Source organism: Chlorocebus sabaeus, chromosome 25 (assembly GCF_047675955.1).
Source record: "Chlorocebus sabaeus isolate Y175 chromosome 25, mChlSab1.0.hap1, whole genome shotgun sequence".
Taxonomy (NCBI): Eukaryota; Metazoa; Chordata; class Mammalia; order Primates; family Cercopithecidae; genus Chlorocebus; species Chlorocebus sabaeus.
The window spans coordinates 55,927,191-55,945,907 of record NC_132928.1 but is presented as its reverse complement, the minus strand read 5'-3'; the positions used below and the strand labels follow the sequence as shown (position 1 = coordinate 55,945,907).

Here is an 18,717-nt window from a genome sequence, read left to right as displayed (position 1 = left end):
AGGACACATTGCAGGGCTTCCAGAGTGGCATGCAAAGTTCTTTTTCTTGGCTTGGGTGGTGTTTACAAGGGGGCTTTCCTGATAATAACTCTTAAACTATACATTTATTTTGTGTGGCTCTCTGTATTTGAGCTTTATTTTATAATAAAAAGGTTGTTTCAAAGAACTATGCAAAAGACTTCTACTTCCAAATAGGATATAGTAGAGAGTAACAGCCATCACCCCCACTACAACAACTAGGAAAAAAAGACAAATTACAAAAATCATTTTAAAATACATCAGAGGCATTTCAAAGATGACAAGATGAACTAAAATTCCATTGAAGAAAGAGCCTGTATTGCCGGCCGGGCGCAGTGTCTCATGCCTGTAATCCCAACACTTTGGGAGGCCCAGGCGGGCGGATCACAAGGTCAGGAGATCGAGAGCATCCTAGCTAACATGGTGAAACCCCGTCTCTACTAAAAATACAAAAAATTAGCCAGGCGTGGTGGCAGGCACCTGTAGTCCCCACTGCTCGGGAGGCTGAGGCAAGAGAATGGCGTGAACCCGGGAGGTGGAGCTTGCAGTGAACCGAGATCGTGCCACTGCACTCCAGCCTGGGCGACAGAACAAGACTCCGTCTCAAAAAAAAAAAAAAAAGAAAGAAAGAGCCTGTGTTATATGAACTGAGGTCATAGGTTGTTTTCTTCTTTCCTTGGGACATTTTCCAAGTCTGAGTGTAGAAAATAGCTTAATAGCTGGCACAGATATAAATTCTAAGATGTTTTTCTAATGACTAAGTAAAATGTTAGATTTTCATTACGCATTTGACTATAGCAAGTGTGTGTACTCAGTATATCTTTAGTGTGATTTCAGAGCTTATGAAAAAGGCTTCACTTAATAAGAACAAGCATACAGTCTGGTTTCCCTCACTACAGGTATGATCCGAAGGAGAACAAGTGGACTCGGGTAGCTTCTATGAGTACCAGAAGACTAGGTGTGGCTGTGGCTGTGTTAGGAGGGTTCTTATATGCTGTAGGTGGCTCTGACGGGACATCTCCACTCAACACAGGTTAGTCCCTCCCAAAGGCAATCATGTTACCCAAAAGCAGAACGTTTTCCTGGAGAGTCCTCCTACAAAAAGTGTAGAAACTCCAGGTTATCCTATAATTTACTAGGAAAATGCTTGATTTTCCCTCCAGCAGAGTGCAGCTCTCCGCTTTTCCTCAGCTCCTACTGTAGTCATATTCTGAGTACATTCCCCAAATATTTGTTTCTTCCCCTGCTTTACAAGCTGCTGGAAATGTATAATGAATTTTAAAAACTACTTTCTTATATACTTTCTTATGTAAGTAGTTCCTTTTCTTCCATCACAACTTCTCCTCAAAAAAACCCACAACATACTCTATATTATAATCTAAGAATAAATAAAAGCTTAGAACTACAAATTCATTTGTTTGGGTTTTGTTTTTGTTTTTGTTTTTGTTTTTATGATAGGGTCTCGCTCTGTCACCCAGGCTGGAGTCCAGTGGCATGATCTTGGCTCACTGCAACCTCTACCTCCAGGGCTCAAGCAGTCCTCCCACTTCAGCCTCCTGAGTGGCTGGGATTATAGGTGTGTGCCACCAGGCCTGGCTGATTTTTGTATTTTTAGTACAGATGGAGTTTCGCCGTGTTGCCCAGGCTGGTCTCAAACTCCTGAGCTCAAGTGATCCACCCACCTCAGCCTCCTAAAGTGCTGGAATTATAAGCGTGAGCCACTGCACCTGGCCTGGTTTGTTATTCCTTTCTATTTAGATATTATGGGTATTTTTGCCTAAGGATATTGTCGATATGACAGTCACACCAGATTCATTGTCACATGTCTTCTCTTCAGAAGTTTAAAATGCACTATGCTATAGGGAAGGGAATACAGGAGTACAGAAGTTGTCTGATTATGATGATAAATTATTAGTACTGAATGGTGCTTATTGATCATGTAGTCAGGCTCCCCACTGAATGATAAGGAGAGTGAGGCTGAGAGTCATGTAGCTAATTAGTCATTTAGATAAAACTAGAACCAGAGTATCTGGATCCCAACACATGCCCTTTCCACTGTACCATACCTAGAAGAAACCAGCCCCTGATGAGAGTATATGTGGTATTGTCCAGAGGTATACAAATCCTTCTCAGAAGCAAAAATCAGATCATGTGTTGAAAATATGTTATCACACAGTATCAGTGGCTATAAAGAAAACTGGAGGTGAGAGGAAATGGTTGAATGCTCACTTACTGGTTTTTCTTTTCCCTACAGTGGAACGTTACAATCCTCAGGAAAACAGATGGCACACTATAGCCCCTATGGGGACCCGGAGGAAACACCTAGGCTGTGCAGTGTATCAGGACATGATCTATGCTGTAGGAGGTAGAGATGACACTACAGAGCTGAGCAGTGCTGAGAGATACAACCCCAGAACCAACCAGTGGTCTCCGGTGGTGGCCATGACATCACGCCGTAGTGGAGTAAGTGGAGTTATGGACACTTAGGTTGCTTCCAAATCTTGGCTATTAATAGTGCTGCAATAAGCATGGGAGTGCAGATATCTCTTCAATATACTGATTTCCTTTCTTTGGGGTACATACCTAGCAATTAGATTGCTGGATCATATGATATTTCTATTCTTAGTTTTTTGAGGAACCTCCAAACTGTTGTACTAATTTACATTTCCACCAGCAGTGTAGGAGGGTTCCCTTTTCTCTGCATCTTTATCAGCAATCATTATGGCCTGACTTCTGGATAAAAACCATTTTAACTGGGGTGAGATGACATCTCATTGTAATTTTCATTTCCATTTCTCTAGTGATCAGATGTTGAGCACCTTTTCATATACCTGTCTGCTATTTTTATGCCTTCTTTGGAGAAAGGTCTATTCAGATCTTTTGCCCACTTTTTAATTGGATTATTTGATTTTTTTCTATTGAGTTGTTTGAGCCCTTATATATTCTAGTTATTAATCCCTTGTCAGATGGGTAGTTTTCTCCCATTCAGTGGGTTGTCTTTTCATTTTGTTGGTTGTTTCCTTTGCTGTGCAGAAACTTTTTGACTTAATGTGATCCCATTTGTCTATTTTTTCTTTGGTTGCCTGTGCTTGTGGAGTATTACTGAAAAAAATCTTTGCCCAGACCAATGTCCTGGAGAGTTTCCCCAGTGTTTTCTTTTAGCAGTTTCATTGTTTGAGGCCTTAGATTTAAGGCTTTACTTTATTTTGATTTGATTTTTGTATATGGCAAAAAATGGAGTCTAGTTTGATTCTGCATATAGATACCCAGTTTTCCCAGCACCATTAATTGAAGAGATTGTCCTTTCCCCAATGTACGTTCCTGGCACCTTTGTCAAAGAAACAGTTTGCTGTAAATGTATAGGTTTATTTCTGGGTTCTCCATTCTTTTCCATTGGTCTATGTGTCTGTTTTTATGCTAGTCTCATACTGTTTTGGTTACTGTAGCTCTTTAGTATAATTTGAAGTCAGATAATGTGATTCCTCCAGTTTTGGTCTTGTTGCTCAAGATAGCTTTGGCTATTCTGGGTCTTTGTGGTTGCATATAAATTTTAGGATTTTTTTTTTCTATTTCTGTGAAGACCGTCATTGGTATTTTGGTAGGGATTGCATTGAATCTGTAGATTGTTTTGGATAGTATGGACATTTTAACAATATTGATTCTTCCAATCCATGAACATGGAATGTCTTTTCATTTTTGTGTGTCCTCTTCAATTTCTTGCATCAGTGTTTTCTAGTTTTCATCATATTTTTCACTTCTTTGGTTCAGTTTATTCCTAGGTATTTTATTTTATTTATAGTTATTGTAAATAGGATTACTTTCTTGATTTCTTTTTCAGATTGTTTGCTGTTGGCATATAGAAATGCTACTGATTTTTGTATCTTGATTTTGTATCCTGCAGCTTTGCTGAATTTATCAGTTCTAATAGTTTTTTGGTGGAGTCTTTAGGTTTTTCCAAATATAAGATCATATTGTCTGCAAAGAAGAATAACTTGACTTCTTCCTTTCCAATTTGAATGCCCTTTCTTTCTTTCTTTTGTCCTATTGCTCTAGCTAGGACTTCCAGTACTATACTGAATAACAGTGGTGAAAGTGCACATGCCTGTCTTGTTCCAGATCTTAGAGGAAAGGCTTTCCATTTTTCTCCATTCTAAATGATGCTACTGTGGGTCTGTCATATATGGTTTTTATTGTGTTGAGGTATGTTCCCTCTATATCCATTTTTTTAAAGGTTTTTATCATGAAGGGATGCTTACTTTTATCAAATGCTTTTTCAGCATCAATTGAAATGATTATTTGGTTTTTGTCCATCATTCTGTTGATATGATGTACCACACTGATTGATTTGCATATGTTGAACCATTCTTGCATCCCTGGGATAATTTCTACCTGGTCATGATGAATGATCTTTCTAATGTGTCATTGAATTCAGTTTGCTAGGATTTTGTTGAAGATTTTTGCATCATTGTTCATGGAGGATATTGGACTGTAGTTTTCTTTTTTTGATGTGTCTTTGTCTGGTTTGGGTATCAGGGTAATACTGGCCTCCTAAAGTGAGTTTGGAAGTGTTCCCTCTTCCTCTATGTTTGGAGTAGTTTGATAGGATTGGTATTAGTTCTTCTTTAAATATTTGATAAGATTCAGCAGTGAGGCCATTGGGTCCTGGGCTTTTCTTTGTTGGGAGATTATTTTTTTTTCTTTTCTTTTCTTCCATTACACTTTAAGTTCTAGGGTTCATGTGCACCGTGTGCAGGTTTGATACAAAGGTCTACATGTGCCATGTTGGTTTGCTGCACCCATCAACTTGTCATTTACATTAGGTATTTTTCTTAATGCTATCACTCCCCCAGCCCCCCAATCCCTGACGGGCCCTGGTATGTGATGTCCCCCGCCCTGTGTCTAAGTGATATCATTGTTCAATTCTGCTGGGAGATTTTTTATTACAGCTTTGATCTCATTACTTTTTTGTTTTGTTTTGAGATAGGGTCTGGGTCTGTCGCCAAGGTTGGAGTGCAGTGATACAGTGTTGGCTCACTGCATCCTCCACCTCCCAGGCTCAAACCATCCTTCCACCTCAGTCTACCCATTAGCTGGGACTACAGGTGCACACCACCACGCCCAGCTAATTTTTGTTTTTTGTTTTTTTGGTTTTTTGTTTTTTGGTAGAGTTGGGGTTTTGCCATGTTGCCCAGGCTGGTCTCAAACTCCTGGGCTCAAGCGATCTATTCACCTCAGCCTCCCAAAGTGCTGAGATTACAGGCATGAGCCACCACACTCAGCCTCATTACTTGTTATTGGTCTGTTCAAGTTTTGGATTTCTTCATGGGTCAATCTTGGTAGGTTGTATGTGTCTAGGAATTTATCTGTTTCTTCTAGATTTTCCAATTTATTGGCATATATTTGTTCATAATAGCCTCTAATTATCCTTTGAATTTCTGTGGTATCAGTTGTAATGTCTCCTTTTTCTTCTCTGATTTTATTTATTTGGGCCTTCTCTTTTTTTTCTTAGTCTGCCTAAAGGTTTGTTGATTTTGTTTATCCTTTCAAAAGTCAACTTTTCATTTCATTGATCTTTTGTGTTTTTTTCACTTGAATTTCATTAATTTCTGCTCTGATCTTTGTTGTTTCTTCTCATTTTGGATTTGGTTCTTTTCTAGTTCCTTAAGATGCATTGTTAGGTTATTTGAAGTTTTTGTACTTTTTTGACGTAGGCTCTTATTGCTATAAACTTTCCTTTTACTTTCACTTTATGTCCAAAAGCACTTTATAGGTTTTGGTATGTTGTTTTTCCATTTTCATTTGTTTCAAGAAATTTTTAATTTCTTCATTTCTTCATTGACCCACTGGTCATTCAGGATGCTTTTAGGTAAATCAAGCCCTGCTAATTTGACACTAGAAAATAATGAATTTCTTTTGATTATTTTTATCTCATGTAGTTTAAAAATTTTGTGTCCAATCATATCTTTAATTAGAGAATAATTTTTTAGGATTTCTCTTTTTTTTTTTTTGAGAAGGAGTCTCACTCTATCACCCAGGCTGGAGTGCAGTGGCGCAATCTCAGCTCACTGCAACTTCCACCTCCCAGGTTCAAGCAGTTCTCCTGCCTCAGCCTCCCAAGTAGCTGGGACTACAGGCACGTGCCACCATGTCCAGCTAACTTTTGTATTTTTAGTAGAGATGGGGTTTCGCCATGTTAGCCAGGCTGGTCTCGAACTCCTGACCTCAGGTGATCCAACCCCCTCAGCCTCCCAAAGTGCTGGGATTACAGGCATAAGCCACTGTGCCTGGCTTTTATGATTTATCCTGTATCCATTGCTTTTCTGAAACAATCTCCCCAAATTATCTACTACCTTATCTAAATTAATATTAGATCTATATATTGCAACCTAATGTTTCTAGCTAATAGTCTAAGTAGTTGGCATACTAATACAAATTTTTAGGCAAAAATACATCTGGCCCCACCCCCAGTCTCTACAAACTAGTTTGAGTCTATCCTATGTATAGTATAGACCAGATCAGACTTCCCTGTGACATGTTCTAGACCATGGATGGCCTGTGACTACAAGAGACTTCTGGGTGAAGTATAGAATTCATCCATCTTGGGATGTTTGCTCAGAGTGAAATGTAACCCATTAACCACTGATCATGTCAGGAGTTTATCGAGGCATCCATAACAGGAGGGAGAAGCAAGCAGTAGCTAAGCACTCCACAATCTGAGGATAAAAGAGAGTGAATTCTGGTTGGCATAAATCAAGGAACACCACTGGAAGGTGTCAGCAAGTCAAAGCCTTCACATGTCTATGGCTTTTTATTACTGACAACTAACAGCATCTTAGTCACATTCCTGTTAAGTGTTTGCTATGTGTTGGGAAAGCAAAAATGAGTATGACATGATTCCTCTCCTTTAGTAGCTCCCAATTTAGTGAAGGAAATTGAAATGTTTACAGCTAACTATAATAAACCCTACAGTGGTGTTACGTATTTTATGGAAAAACAAAGGAGAATGCGCTTACTGCTTTGGGGAAGTAAGAATGAGTTGGGGCAGTGAAGAGACTACCAAAGACCATCACATGTAAGCTAGCTCATGAAGGAAGAATAAGCTTTTCTAAAAGACAGAAAACAGTAGCCAGGGCCAGGTGCAGTGGCTCATGCCTGTAATCCTAGCACTTTGAAAGGCAGAGACAGGATTACTTGAGCCCAGGAATTTGAGACCAGTCGGGGCAACATGTGAGACCCCATCTATACAAAAAATTTAAAAATTAGCCAGATGTAGTGGTGCATCCCTGTAGTCCCAATAACTTAAGAAGCTGAGGTGGGAGGATCACTTGAGCCTAGGAGGTGGACGCTATCGTGAACTATTTTTTTGTTTTATTTTTTGAGCCTGTCACCCAGGCTGTAGTGCAGTGGTGCGATCTTGGCTCACTGCAACCTCCACCTCCCAGGCTCAAGTGATTCTCCTGCCTCCACCTCCTGAGTAGCTAGGACTACAGGACTACAGGTGCGTGCCACCATGCCCGGCTATTTCTTTGTATTTTTAGTAAAGACGATTTCACTATGGTGATCTGTGATCCTGCCACTGCACTGCAGCTTGAGTGACAGAGTGAGACCCTGTGAGTGAGACAGAGAGGGAAAGAGAGAGAGAGAGGGAGAAAGAAAGAGAGAGAGGGAGGTGGGGAGAAAACACCAGCCAGAGAACATGTGCAAAAGTATGGAGGTGTGAAAAATGTATGTTATCTTCAGGGACTAGCAATTAATCCAGTTTTACTGCAGCATAGGATTCATTAGTAGGAGTAAAGGGAAACTATAGGCGGTGAGGCTCAAATAGTGGGCTAAGATAGATTTCTGGAGGGCCTGAGTAACATTATAAGGACTTTAAACTTATCCTTAAGTAGTAGGGAGGCTTAGAAAGTTGTTTTGGTTTTAGGAGATTTTTTTGAGAGGGTCCCACTCTGCTGCCCAGACTGGAGTGCAGTGGCACAATCTCAGCTCACTGCAACTTCGACCTTTCAGGCTCAAGCCGTCCTCAGCCTCCAGGTAGCTGGGACTACAGGTGGCACACCCAACTAATTTTTGTATTTTTTGTAAAGACAGTCTCACTATGTTGCCCAGGCTGGTCTCGAACTCCTGGGCTCAAGTGATCCACCCACCTCAGCCTCCCAAAGTAAGAAAGTTTTTAAAGAGGAAAGTGACAATATGATTAGATTTCTATTTTTCTGTTTTACTTTAGTTTTGTAGAGATAGGGGTCTCACTGTGTTGCCCAAGCTGGTCTTGAACTCTAAGCTTCAAGTGATGCTCCCACCTGGGCCTTCCCAAAGTGCTGGGATTACAGGCATGAGGTACCATGCTTGGCCTAGATTTGTATTTTTAAAAGAGAATTTTAGTAGCAATTGAGAAAGATTAGAGCAGGCAAACACCAAAAGAAGTGAGAAGAGCAGTTTGAAGGTTGTTTGCTCACTCCTAGTGAGCAGTTTTTTTTAAATTTAAGAAATACATGTTTTCGATTCTGTGTGAATATTCTAATTGAATATATAATTTTATAGTTCCCATAATTTGATAGACTTTTGTTGTTACATCTTCCCTCTGTGTTTCAGTAAACCAGAATATAAGGCCATAAAGAATTATCTTTTGTAAACAGATTTATCTAGAAACCAGTCTATAATTTCCTTAATGATTGTCTAGTTTCTTCAGCAGCTTACTATATTTTGGTTTTGTAGGTTGGCCTGGCAGTGGTCAATGGACAGCTCATGGCAGTAGGAGGTTTTGATGGCACAACATACTTGAAGACCATAGAAGTTTTTGATCCTGATGCCAATACATGGAGGTAACTTTTAAGCTGTGTAGCAAATCACCTTACTACTGACTTGGAAATCACGGGCTTGAGATAGCCCATGACCATCAGAACTGGGATGGTCAGTACACTGGAGTACTTTGAAGAGGGCTGAAGTTACACATATTTATGGCTCATTTTGACTTGATTGCTCTAAAGTGGCTGATACATTACAAAATTCTCCTTTTCAGTAACTGTCCAGTTTTATAATTAGAGATGGGTAAAATAGGGGAAAAAATCTCCTTCCTGGTCCGATCATGTTCAGCTGAGGAAACAAAAGCACTGAGAAATAAAATGACTTGCCTAAGTGACTTAGTGACAGAGTTAGAATTAGAACCTAGGTCTGGCTCCAAATCTGTCCATGCCATTTTTTGGTGTTCTTGTGGGAAACCTATGCTTAGGAAAAACAAATTGCAATTACTTTTGAAAATTAATGTTTAAAAAAAGAATATTTCATTTTTAAACCCATTTTAACTTTTAGGGAGGACGCTACATCTTATTTAAGAGAGCTTAACTTAAACTTCATTTCTAGGTTTAATTTTACTTTGCTTTTAAATCCTCAATTGTCTAATAAAAGCTTTCCTAAGTAGTTAAGTAGTTTTTATAATTTCACATAAATTAGGTGACTTTTGCACTTATTTTAAATATTCAAAACCTTTACAAACTTAGCAAAATTCTCTTAAACCTTTAAACTTAAAATAATTAAGTCTAAATCTTTACTCAATCATATTTTATACTGGAATCACAAGAGTAATCTTATAGATGCTCTAAAAAGCCAAATTCTCTTAAACACTATAAGAACTTAAAATGCCAAACATATAATTGATTCTCAAACTTTAAAAATAACAGTACTATGGGTTTGATGTATGGCATATCTGTACTTAATTCTAAATACTAGTCTTCTAAGAAAACAGTTTTGCCTTCTAAGCAATTTGGAATTTCCTTCTCAATAAAATGGGCTTACTTGCCTAAGCAAGTTTAGGGTTACCATCTCAGTGGCTAAGGTTACACATCAACCAGAAATATCAGGCTGGACATGTGAGCTGAGGAGCAGACATTCTGGGAAATTTTTCTTATGACCATGAAGGATAAGCCGAGGTCTGTTTTACTGTTACTGTTTTAAAAGAGGCAGTCTTGTAGTCCATTCTTACTGTATTCTAATACATTTCCTAAGTTTAAGCCTGCAACTATCCACCTGGGTTTTTTCATCACCCTATTAGATTCAACTATAGTCTATCTCTAGGAAAGCCACAACCTTCACAGAGATTTAAGTGACATGCTTTGGATCCTCCATATGTCTCACAGCTCCATATGACTCAGTGGTCACAAACTAAAGTCAGGCTAATAACAGCATAGTACTTTTTGCTCCTACATCACATTTTTACAGTTCTGTTCATTAAGTAAAGATTTACTAATGGCCGGGCACGATGGCTCATGCCTGTAATCTCAGCACTTTGGGAGACCAAGGTGGGCAGATCACCTGAGGTCAGGAGTTCGAGACCCCCTGACCAACATGGTGAAACCTCGTCTCTACTAAAAATACAAAAATTAGCCAGGCATGGGTGGTGGGCACCTGTAATCCCAGCTACTTGGGAGGCTGAGGCAGGAGAATCGCTTGAACCTGGGGGGCAGAGGTTGCAGTGAGCGGAGATTGGGCCATTGCACTGCAGCCTGGGTGACAGAGCGAGACTCCATCTCAAAAAAAAAAAAAAAAAAAATTTACTAAGTGCTCTGAGCCCTGGGGATACAAAACTAAATAACAACAACAAAAAAATTCCTGCTGAGCGCACGCCTGTAATCCCAGCTACTAAGGAGGCTGGGGCACGAGAATCTCTTGAATCCAGGAGGTGGAGGTTGCAGTGAGCTGAGATCACACCAGTGTACTCTAGTCTGAGTGGCAGAGCAAGACTCCGTCTAAAAAAAAAATTTCTTGCCCTGCTGGAGCTAACCAATTGTATTGAGGGAGACAAACAGTACCATACCAGTAGATGGAAGTGCTATGGCAAATATCAAAGCAGGGGAGGAGGCTAGGGAATACAGGGAGGGGAATCTGTTTTTAAAGGTGGCCAGGGAAGGCCTCATTGGAAAGGTAACATTTTAGCAAAACCTAATAACGGTAAAGGATAGGTAATGGCAGCTTTGGGCCTCTCACTGGCAGGATATTTTCTTCCATATACAGCTTTCTATTTTTACTAAGAATTTTGAGTAAGCATAATTTCTGAAGACAGCCAAATTTACTGTCACTTAATCACTATAATCTTATCTGAGGACTTGTTTCTTAGTAACTGTCACTAAATAGAATTAGTAATAGATGACAAAGTAATAGTCATGAAATTCTTGAGGATCATCTGTTGAAAGATTAATAACTAAATATTTGCAGTTACATATCCCAGACTTAAAAACCAACTCTACCTCATAGCTGATAAGGGTCTAGTATTCTTCTCCATGGAAGGTCCTTAATTTTGAAGATGATCTTGTCACAAACTAGATGCAACTTTACTCAAATCCAATTTTGTTCTATAAAAGACTTGAGGAGGCTTACAGAGTACATATAAGACAATGGGATAAAAATAAATATTTAAAGAATTTTAGGCAAAGGGAAAACATAGGTGGGACAATAATATAGCCAGGGGCAAAATTACAAAAATATAGAATATATAATTCTGTGTAATTGTTAGAAGTCAGTGAGGTATAAAGTTGTAAAGGTCTGATACAAAAAGTGAATATGATGCTCTCTTATTCTTCACACAGCCTCCTATGAGAGCATGTCAATCTCTGAAACAGTCCTGCCACTCAACAGTGCTCAACTGCAGCTTCTAATTTTTAGAATGAAGACAATATTAGTGTGAAGCTGAAAATATTAGTTGTAATATAAAACATAGAAATGTTTTAATAACATCTTAGTTGTGGAAGAAATGGTGCTTTTTTTCCAGTTAGAAAATATGATTTTGTTTCTCTCTTTGCAGGTTATATGGCGGGATGAATTACCGTCGGCTAGGGGGTGGTGTAGGAGTTATTAAAATGACACATTGTGAATCCCATATTTGGTGAACACAGAGAAGACAGAGTCTTGTACATATTCCTCTATATTCTGGGGAGCTTTGACCTTGGAGCTTTGTACAGCTTGAGAAAACATTAGAACAAATTTTATTATTTGCCGGTGCCTCAACATATGGAAATACAAATGAAAGTACTTCACCTGCAAGATGCACAATAATTTTCAACTCTGTGCAGAAGAATATTTATTTTTGGTTTTAATTTATCATGGTTTTTTGTTGTTTTCGTTTTGAACTTATCCTTCCTCCCACAAAAAAAAAGAAAAGAAGAAAAAAATTCCAAGCAGCAAAACTTACTTTGTTTATAAGGTATTGATTTAGGTTTGAAAATACTATTTAATAAGGACATAAGGGCTATATATGATTTGGCTGTTATTTCTAGACACTCCATCCATGTGATTCCCCTAACAAGGATTACCAGGAATTAAGGTAGGTATGCAAAATGTATTAGCTAGCCATTATTCTTGCACTAACCACCAGAACACTTGAAAATCTAAAAAAAAAAAAAAAGAAAAGGCAACATCTCATTTTAAATAGTACAATTCAGAAGGGATACTAAATCAATAAAAACCAGGACTTAGACACTACAGTTTTCATCAGTGTAATTTTATGTCTTGTTTCTATATGACTTTGTTTATTTAGTCTTTTTTTCATAATATTCTCATAGAGTTTCTGCTAGATCTAGAGCTCTGCTCAGTGCCTCTTATAAAAACAATATATAAGTCTCATATGTTGTCTTGAGAATCCAAGAGAATCACATGCAGCTCTGCAACAGTTTTTGCTCAAAAATGTTACCAACTAAAGCAACTGTCCTTCCTGTTTCCTTATTGCTACCAAGGACCAGCAGGGAGAAATATCTTCTCCCAGCGGTGAATTCTGTTATGCAATTTATTCTTGATGCTCAGGCCTAGTTAAGCTGAGGCTTACCTTTAATAACAGCCTCCAAGGGAATGAATTATTCAGTTCATGTAATAGCACACATTAAAGAGTATAAAATCAATTGAGGCATTTTATTAATATCTTTGTTCTTTTATACAAACAATGTATCATTATCTTCATTCTATAAGACCATTGTTACTACTGCTCTCAAATTGCACTTTCTGGTAAAAAGTTAAAAATTTTTAGGAAAAAACATAATTTCAATGGTTAAAGTTTTTTTTCCTCATTGTATTCATAGACAAATTTTTTTCAATATATTTTGCAAGAAAGATCTTTGAATAAGACTAACTGCATTTAAAAGGAATAACCTCCTTTCCCCAACTACAAAGATGTTTGGCAACTTTGTGTTTACATTTAAAGATCATTTGCACCTTTTTCAAGGAAAAAACAAGTATTGAGTAAACAATTGTTTACATGTATCATTTATGCTTTTTTCTAGCATGTATAACTTTTTTAAATAAAGGTAGTATTTACCATTAAAAAAATTTTAGCTAATGCTTTTTATCCTTGTACTTTTGTTATTTAATTTGGAATTTGTTTCTATATAATTTATTTTACCTGTATGTAAACTTACAAGTGCTTTCAATTTGAAGGAATAAAAGGATTGCCAGCTAGAAGTAATAGGAATTTTCATTATATATTTTTATATTTATATTACCTAACCTATAAACTTATTTTCTAGGTAGAACCTAGAATCATACAATTTTGAGCTGGAAGGACTCTTTAACAATCATCTAGTCCAAACCTATTTATTACACTGATCCAAGTCTGAAAACCACAGAAGTCTGCCTAGGAATAAATAGTTAATGACAGAACCAACATTAGAAATCAGTTTCCTCAATTCCCAGTCCATTCCTCCTTCTATGCCACACTGCCACTGCAGGTTTACCTGAAACTAAATATAATAAAACACCTTAGGTATTTTAACTAAGTCTGGTATGAACATGTAAAAAGTATAAAAACTTTTATGAGATCCTTACTGTAGTACATCATTAACAATCAGTCTTCAAGGCAAAACCATGTATTTCCCAAGACTCTACTATTTCATACATCTGAGGCAAAAGAGAGTGATAATAGCAAGAACAAAACTAGGGATTAGACTCTTCATTAGTCAGGAAGCCCCCAGTGGGAGCAATTCATACGGCACTGATTCAAGAGTAGAGACCCAGGAATTAACAGCACTGGCCAGAGTCTTCATTGGAGACTGTTAGGGGTTTGTTTTTTCCCCCTCCAGTGAAGGCACTCCACTTTTATTATTGATTGAAATGTATTCTGTTAAAGGTGTTGCTGTAAAATAGAATGTTTATTAATTTGTGTGCATAGTTTTTTCCACAACTCAAGTTTGGAATAGGGGTTGGGTTGGCAGTCATTTTTATTTCATAAGTAAGTCTACTGAAGCTTAGAAAAGTTGAAATGACATGGTAGGAGCTGAACCTTAAATCTGTAGCCCCTGATTGTAAATCCTTTGTGCTCTATACACATTCCCACATTCCTGTTTTTGATTGCTTCCCAGTTCTCTTCCATAATGTTTTACCTCTAGATACTCACACTGCAGATAATACGTCTTGACTACTGTGTAAAAGGGGTCTTTCCCGTACAAGATGTGAGGGAGTAGGGGACGAACCTTTCAAACTTTGTGTTAACTAAGGAAACAGATGGGCAAAGAAAAAATGCAAGAAGGAAAGAAATATAGAAGAGGAGAGAAAGCAGCAGCAGGAGGCAAAAATGACCCACTAAACCTGAGTGTGTCTGCCCAATTGTGAGAAATGGCTCTGTAAATTGCTTTGAGGGCCCTGCTGGACGTGACTGAAAAGAATGGTCCCAAGAAATGACAAAACTCTTCAACTAAGTTGTCTTACATGTCCTTTATACTGATCTTTCAGTTATTTAGCTGTGTAAGGTTAGGAACTTAGATTATTTTAAATGTAAAAAAGAAAGGATGGTTATTCACTGAACTATCATAAAATATTTGGGGTTATTCCAGTAACAGTAACCTACTAATACCCCTATCCTAGAAAGACTGTTTAAGCCCGAATTCCTAGGAAAAGAGGACACATATCTTCAGTGTGAATTTAGATCAGTGAACCCTTGGACTTCTCCTAAACAGGAACAGCCCCTGCTTTCAAAAAGCTTAGTTTTAAGCCTTGGTTTCATCAAGCCTCTCGATCAGTGGTTCTCAAAGTATGGTCTGTGGACCCCGAGGCCTCCAATATCTTTCTTTTTCTTCCTCTTGTTGCCCAGGCTGGAGTGCAATGTTGCAATCTCAGCTCACTGCAACCTCTGCCTCCCAGATTCAAGCGATTCTCCTGCCTCAGCCTCCTGAGTAGCTGGGATTACAGGCATGTGCCACCAGGCCCAGCTAATTTTTTTGTATTTTTAGTAGAGACAGGGTTTTGCCATGTTGTTCAGGCTGGTCTCAAACTCCTGACCTCTGGTGATCCGCCCGCGTTGGCCTACCAAAGTGCTGGGATTACAGGCATGAGCCGCTGCACCCAACCAAGTCCCCAATATCTTTCAAAGTATCCATGAGTCGAAACTTTTTTTTTTTTTTTTTTTTTTTTTTTTTGAGAGGGAGTCTCGTTCTGTTGCCCAGGCTGGAGTGCAGTGGCTCAATCTCGGCTCACTGCAAGCTCTGCCTCCCAGGTTCACGCCATTCTCCTGCCTCCGCCTCCCGAGCAGCTGGCGCCCGCCACCATGCCAGACTAACTTTTTTATATTTTTAGTAGAGACGGGGTTTCACCGTGTTGGCCAGGATGGGCTCGATCTCCTGACCTCGTGATCCACCCACCTCAGCCTCCCAAAGTGCTGGGATTACAGGAATGAGCCACCGCGCCCGGCTGAGACTATTTTCTTAGTAAAACTAAGTTTTCTGCCTTTTTTACTGTAGTGGCATTTGTGTTAATGGTGCAAAAGCTATGGTGGGTAAAACTGCTGGTGTCTTAGCATAAATCAGGCATAAATTAAAGCATAAATCAAACTGTACAACTAGACATAGTATTCACCACCATAGACTTGTAGGACCTTTTTTTTTTTTTTTTTTTTAAACATGTTTTTGTTTTTGTTTGAGACAGAGTCACGCTCTGTCACCCAGGCTGGAGTGTAGTGGTGAGATCTCTGCTCACTGCAGCCTCCACCCCCTGGGTTCAGGCAATTCTCCAACCTCAGCCTCCCAAGTAGCTGGGAATACAGGCGCCCACTAGCACCCCCGGCTAATTTTTTAATTTATTTTTCGTAGAGACAAGGTTTTGCCATGCTGGCCATGCTGGTCTCTAACTCCTAACCTCAAGCGATCCGCCCACCTCAGCCTCCCAAAGTGCTGGGATTACAGGCATGAGCCACTGTGCCTGGCCTGGATTTTTTTAAATTTGCTTAAAACTGTCCTTGATGAAGCAACAAAAATTATTAATGTACTAAATCTCAACTTGTGTACATACGTCTTTTTTCAATATTTTATGACAAAATGGGAAGTATGCATAAAACACTGCTGCAAACCAAAATACAGTGGTCGTCCCAAGAAAATCTTTTGAGATTGTTTTAAGATGCAAGCTGAACTACCTACTTTTTGAAAGAATGACACACAAATTGAGGTCATTCAGACTTGGGTGTTGAGCAGGCATTTTCTCTCAAATGAACAAAGTGAGGCTATCATTTAAAGGAACACAACTGACAGTACTTATTGTCAACCATATTCAAGAGAAAAATTACAATTTTGAGAAGGCTGTGTCAACTATGAACTTGACAGCTACTTAAAAACTTTTCTGATGAAACTGGTGATGACATTGATGAATGCCTTTTTAATTATATAGTGAAGCGTGTCAACATGTGGAAGATCTGTATAACTCATGGAATCAGTTTTTCTAAATGATTAATGCACAGGTTAAGATGTATCCAAAGCACAAGACAGACCAACAGATCTTATGGGAACAATATGAAAGGTCTATTGATATGATTTTAGATTTCAGCAGTCACTTGTCAAGTTTTAATGTAATATCAAGAGTATCCATAATTATCAGAAAAGCTCTTAAAATCCTCCTCCCCCTTCCAATTTCATATTTGTGTAAGCCATATTTTCTTTACATACTTCAACCAAAATAACATTGCAAAAGATTGAATGCAGAAGCAGGTAAGAACTCAATTGAGTTCTAATAAGCCAGAAATTGAAGAGTCATACAAAAATGTAAAAGAAAACATCACTAATTTTTTTGCTTTTGAAATAAAAAAAATTGTTTTAAAAATGATAGCCTGGGCCAGGCATGGTGGCTGATGACTGTAATCCCAGCACCTTTGAAGGCCGAGGTGGCAGATACACTTGAGATCAGGAGTTTGAGACCAGCCAGGCAAAAATGGCAAAACCCTGTCTCTACTAAATATACAAAAATTAGCTGCGCATGGTGGTGCATGCCTGTAATCTCAGCTCCTTGGGAGGCTGAGGCAGGAGAATCCCTCGAACCTGAGACACAAGAGGCTGCAGTGGGCCGAAATCATGCCACTGCACTGCAACCTGGGTGACAGAGTAAGATTTCGTCTCAAAAAAAAAAAAAGGCATGTAAATAGGTTTATTTTTGATGCACTATTTTTTTAATTTCTCTATTTTAATTTCTAATATGGTAAATCACTAGATATAATGCATGTAAACAGAAGCTCTTTATGTCCTCAAGTTTTTGAGGCTTTAAAGGGATCTCGAGGCAAAAATGTTTGAGAACTGCTGCTCTAAATCTTCCAGTTTACAGGAAATACAAAGGAACAGAGGAATGTGTTAACTTCATAGCAATTCAATGAGCAAAGTTCAAAAGTGCGAAACTGTACAAGACAAATAACTTCGCTTCTCCAAAAATTGAACTGCAAGAAAAAGTGGAGAGGGAGAAACTGACAGAGTAAAAGGAATTTAAGACTCATATCATCAGCCTAGAGCGGTGGCTCATACCTATTAATAAAATCCCCCAGCACTTTGAGAGGGCAAGGTGGGAGAATCGATTTAACCCAGGAATTCAAGACCAATTTAGGCAAATAAGAGAGACCGTCTTTACAAAAAAATATACATATATATAATTTATATATATAATATATATAATTTTATGTATTATATATAATTTTTATATATTATATATACATATATATTAGCTGTGTGTGTTGGCACATGCCTCTGGTCCCAGATACTTGGGAGATTGAGGTGGGAGGATTACTTGGGCCAGGGAGGTCCAGGCTGCAGTGAGCCATGATCACACCACTGCACTACAGCCTCCTTGACAGAGCAAGGCGCTGTCTCAAAAAACGTCAACCAGATATGAAGGCGATCTGACTGTGACATCTGTCACTCTATTGATCGCCAGGGTTGATTCGGCTGATCTGGCTAGCTAGGCAGGAGTCCCCTTCCTCCCTTACCACTCCATGTGCTTCCCTCTTGAAGCTGTGCACTCGGTGAAAGAGGATGCCATCTTCAGTCAAGGGTATACAAATAGCTGCACTCCCCTGCTAGAACCTCCAAACAAGCTCTCAAGGTCCATTTGTAAAAGAACGTAGGGTAGTCAAGCTTCCAAGACTCCAGACACATCTGAATGAGTTGCTGCATGTGGCAGTCTGCCTTTCTTTAAAAACAAACAAACAAAACCACCAAACTTCAAGTAATAAGGCAGGTAATGTTTTACATAATGCATCTCAGTATAAAACATGCAATGATTGAATTATTTACATAACCCAGCAGAAGCGATTCAATAGTCTGCCCTGATGTGGACTGTAAGAATGATTAGAAAAGAAGTTATGCCTGAGAAAGGTTTGAAAGACAGTAATAGTTTTGCTAAGTGGACAAGAGTCGAAAGGACAGTCCAGGCAGAGCAGTATATGTAAGCTATACAGAAGGAAGGCAGTGAGACAGTATG

At 38.7% G+C, this 18,717-nt stretch overlaps 1 protein-coding gene across 3 annotated transcripts in view; it reads left to right on the top strand.

Moving 5' to 3' along the window:
- The window catches only part of KLHL20 (kelch like family member 20), a 64,597-nt gene extending 52,180 nt beyond the window's left edge, over nt 1-12,417 (top strand). For 2 of the 3 annotated variants that reach the window (XM_007989455.3, XM_073011786.1), the window contains exons 9-12: nt 918-1,051; nt 2,273-2,481; nt 8,734-8,840; nt 11,813-12,417. In XM_007989455.3, the coding sequence (XP_007987646.1) occupies nt 918-1,051; nt 2,273-2,481; nt 8,734-8,840; nt 11,813-11,897 (535 nt within the window). In that variant the 3' untranslated portion in view covers nt 11,898-12,417. The remainder of the gene's footprint in view (nt 1-917; nt 1,052-2,272; nt 2,482-8,733; nt 8,841-11,812) is intronic. The other variant, XM_037985940.2, reaches the window with a different exon arrangement.
- Nucleotides 12,418-18,717: the final 6,300 nt, after the last annotated feature.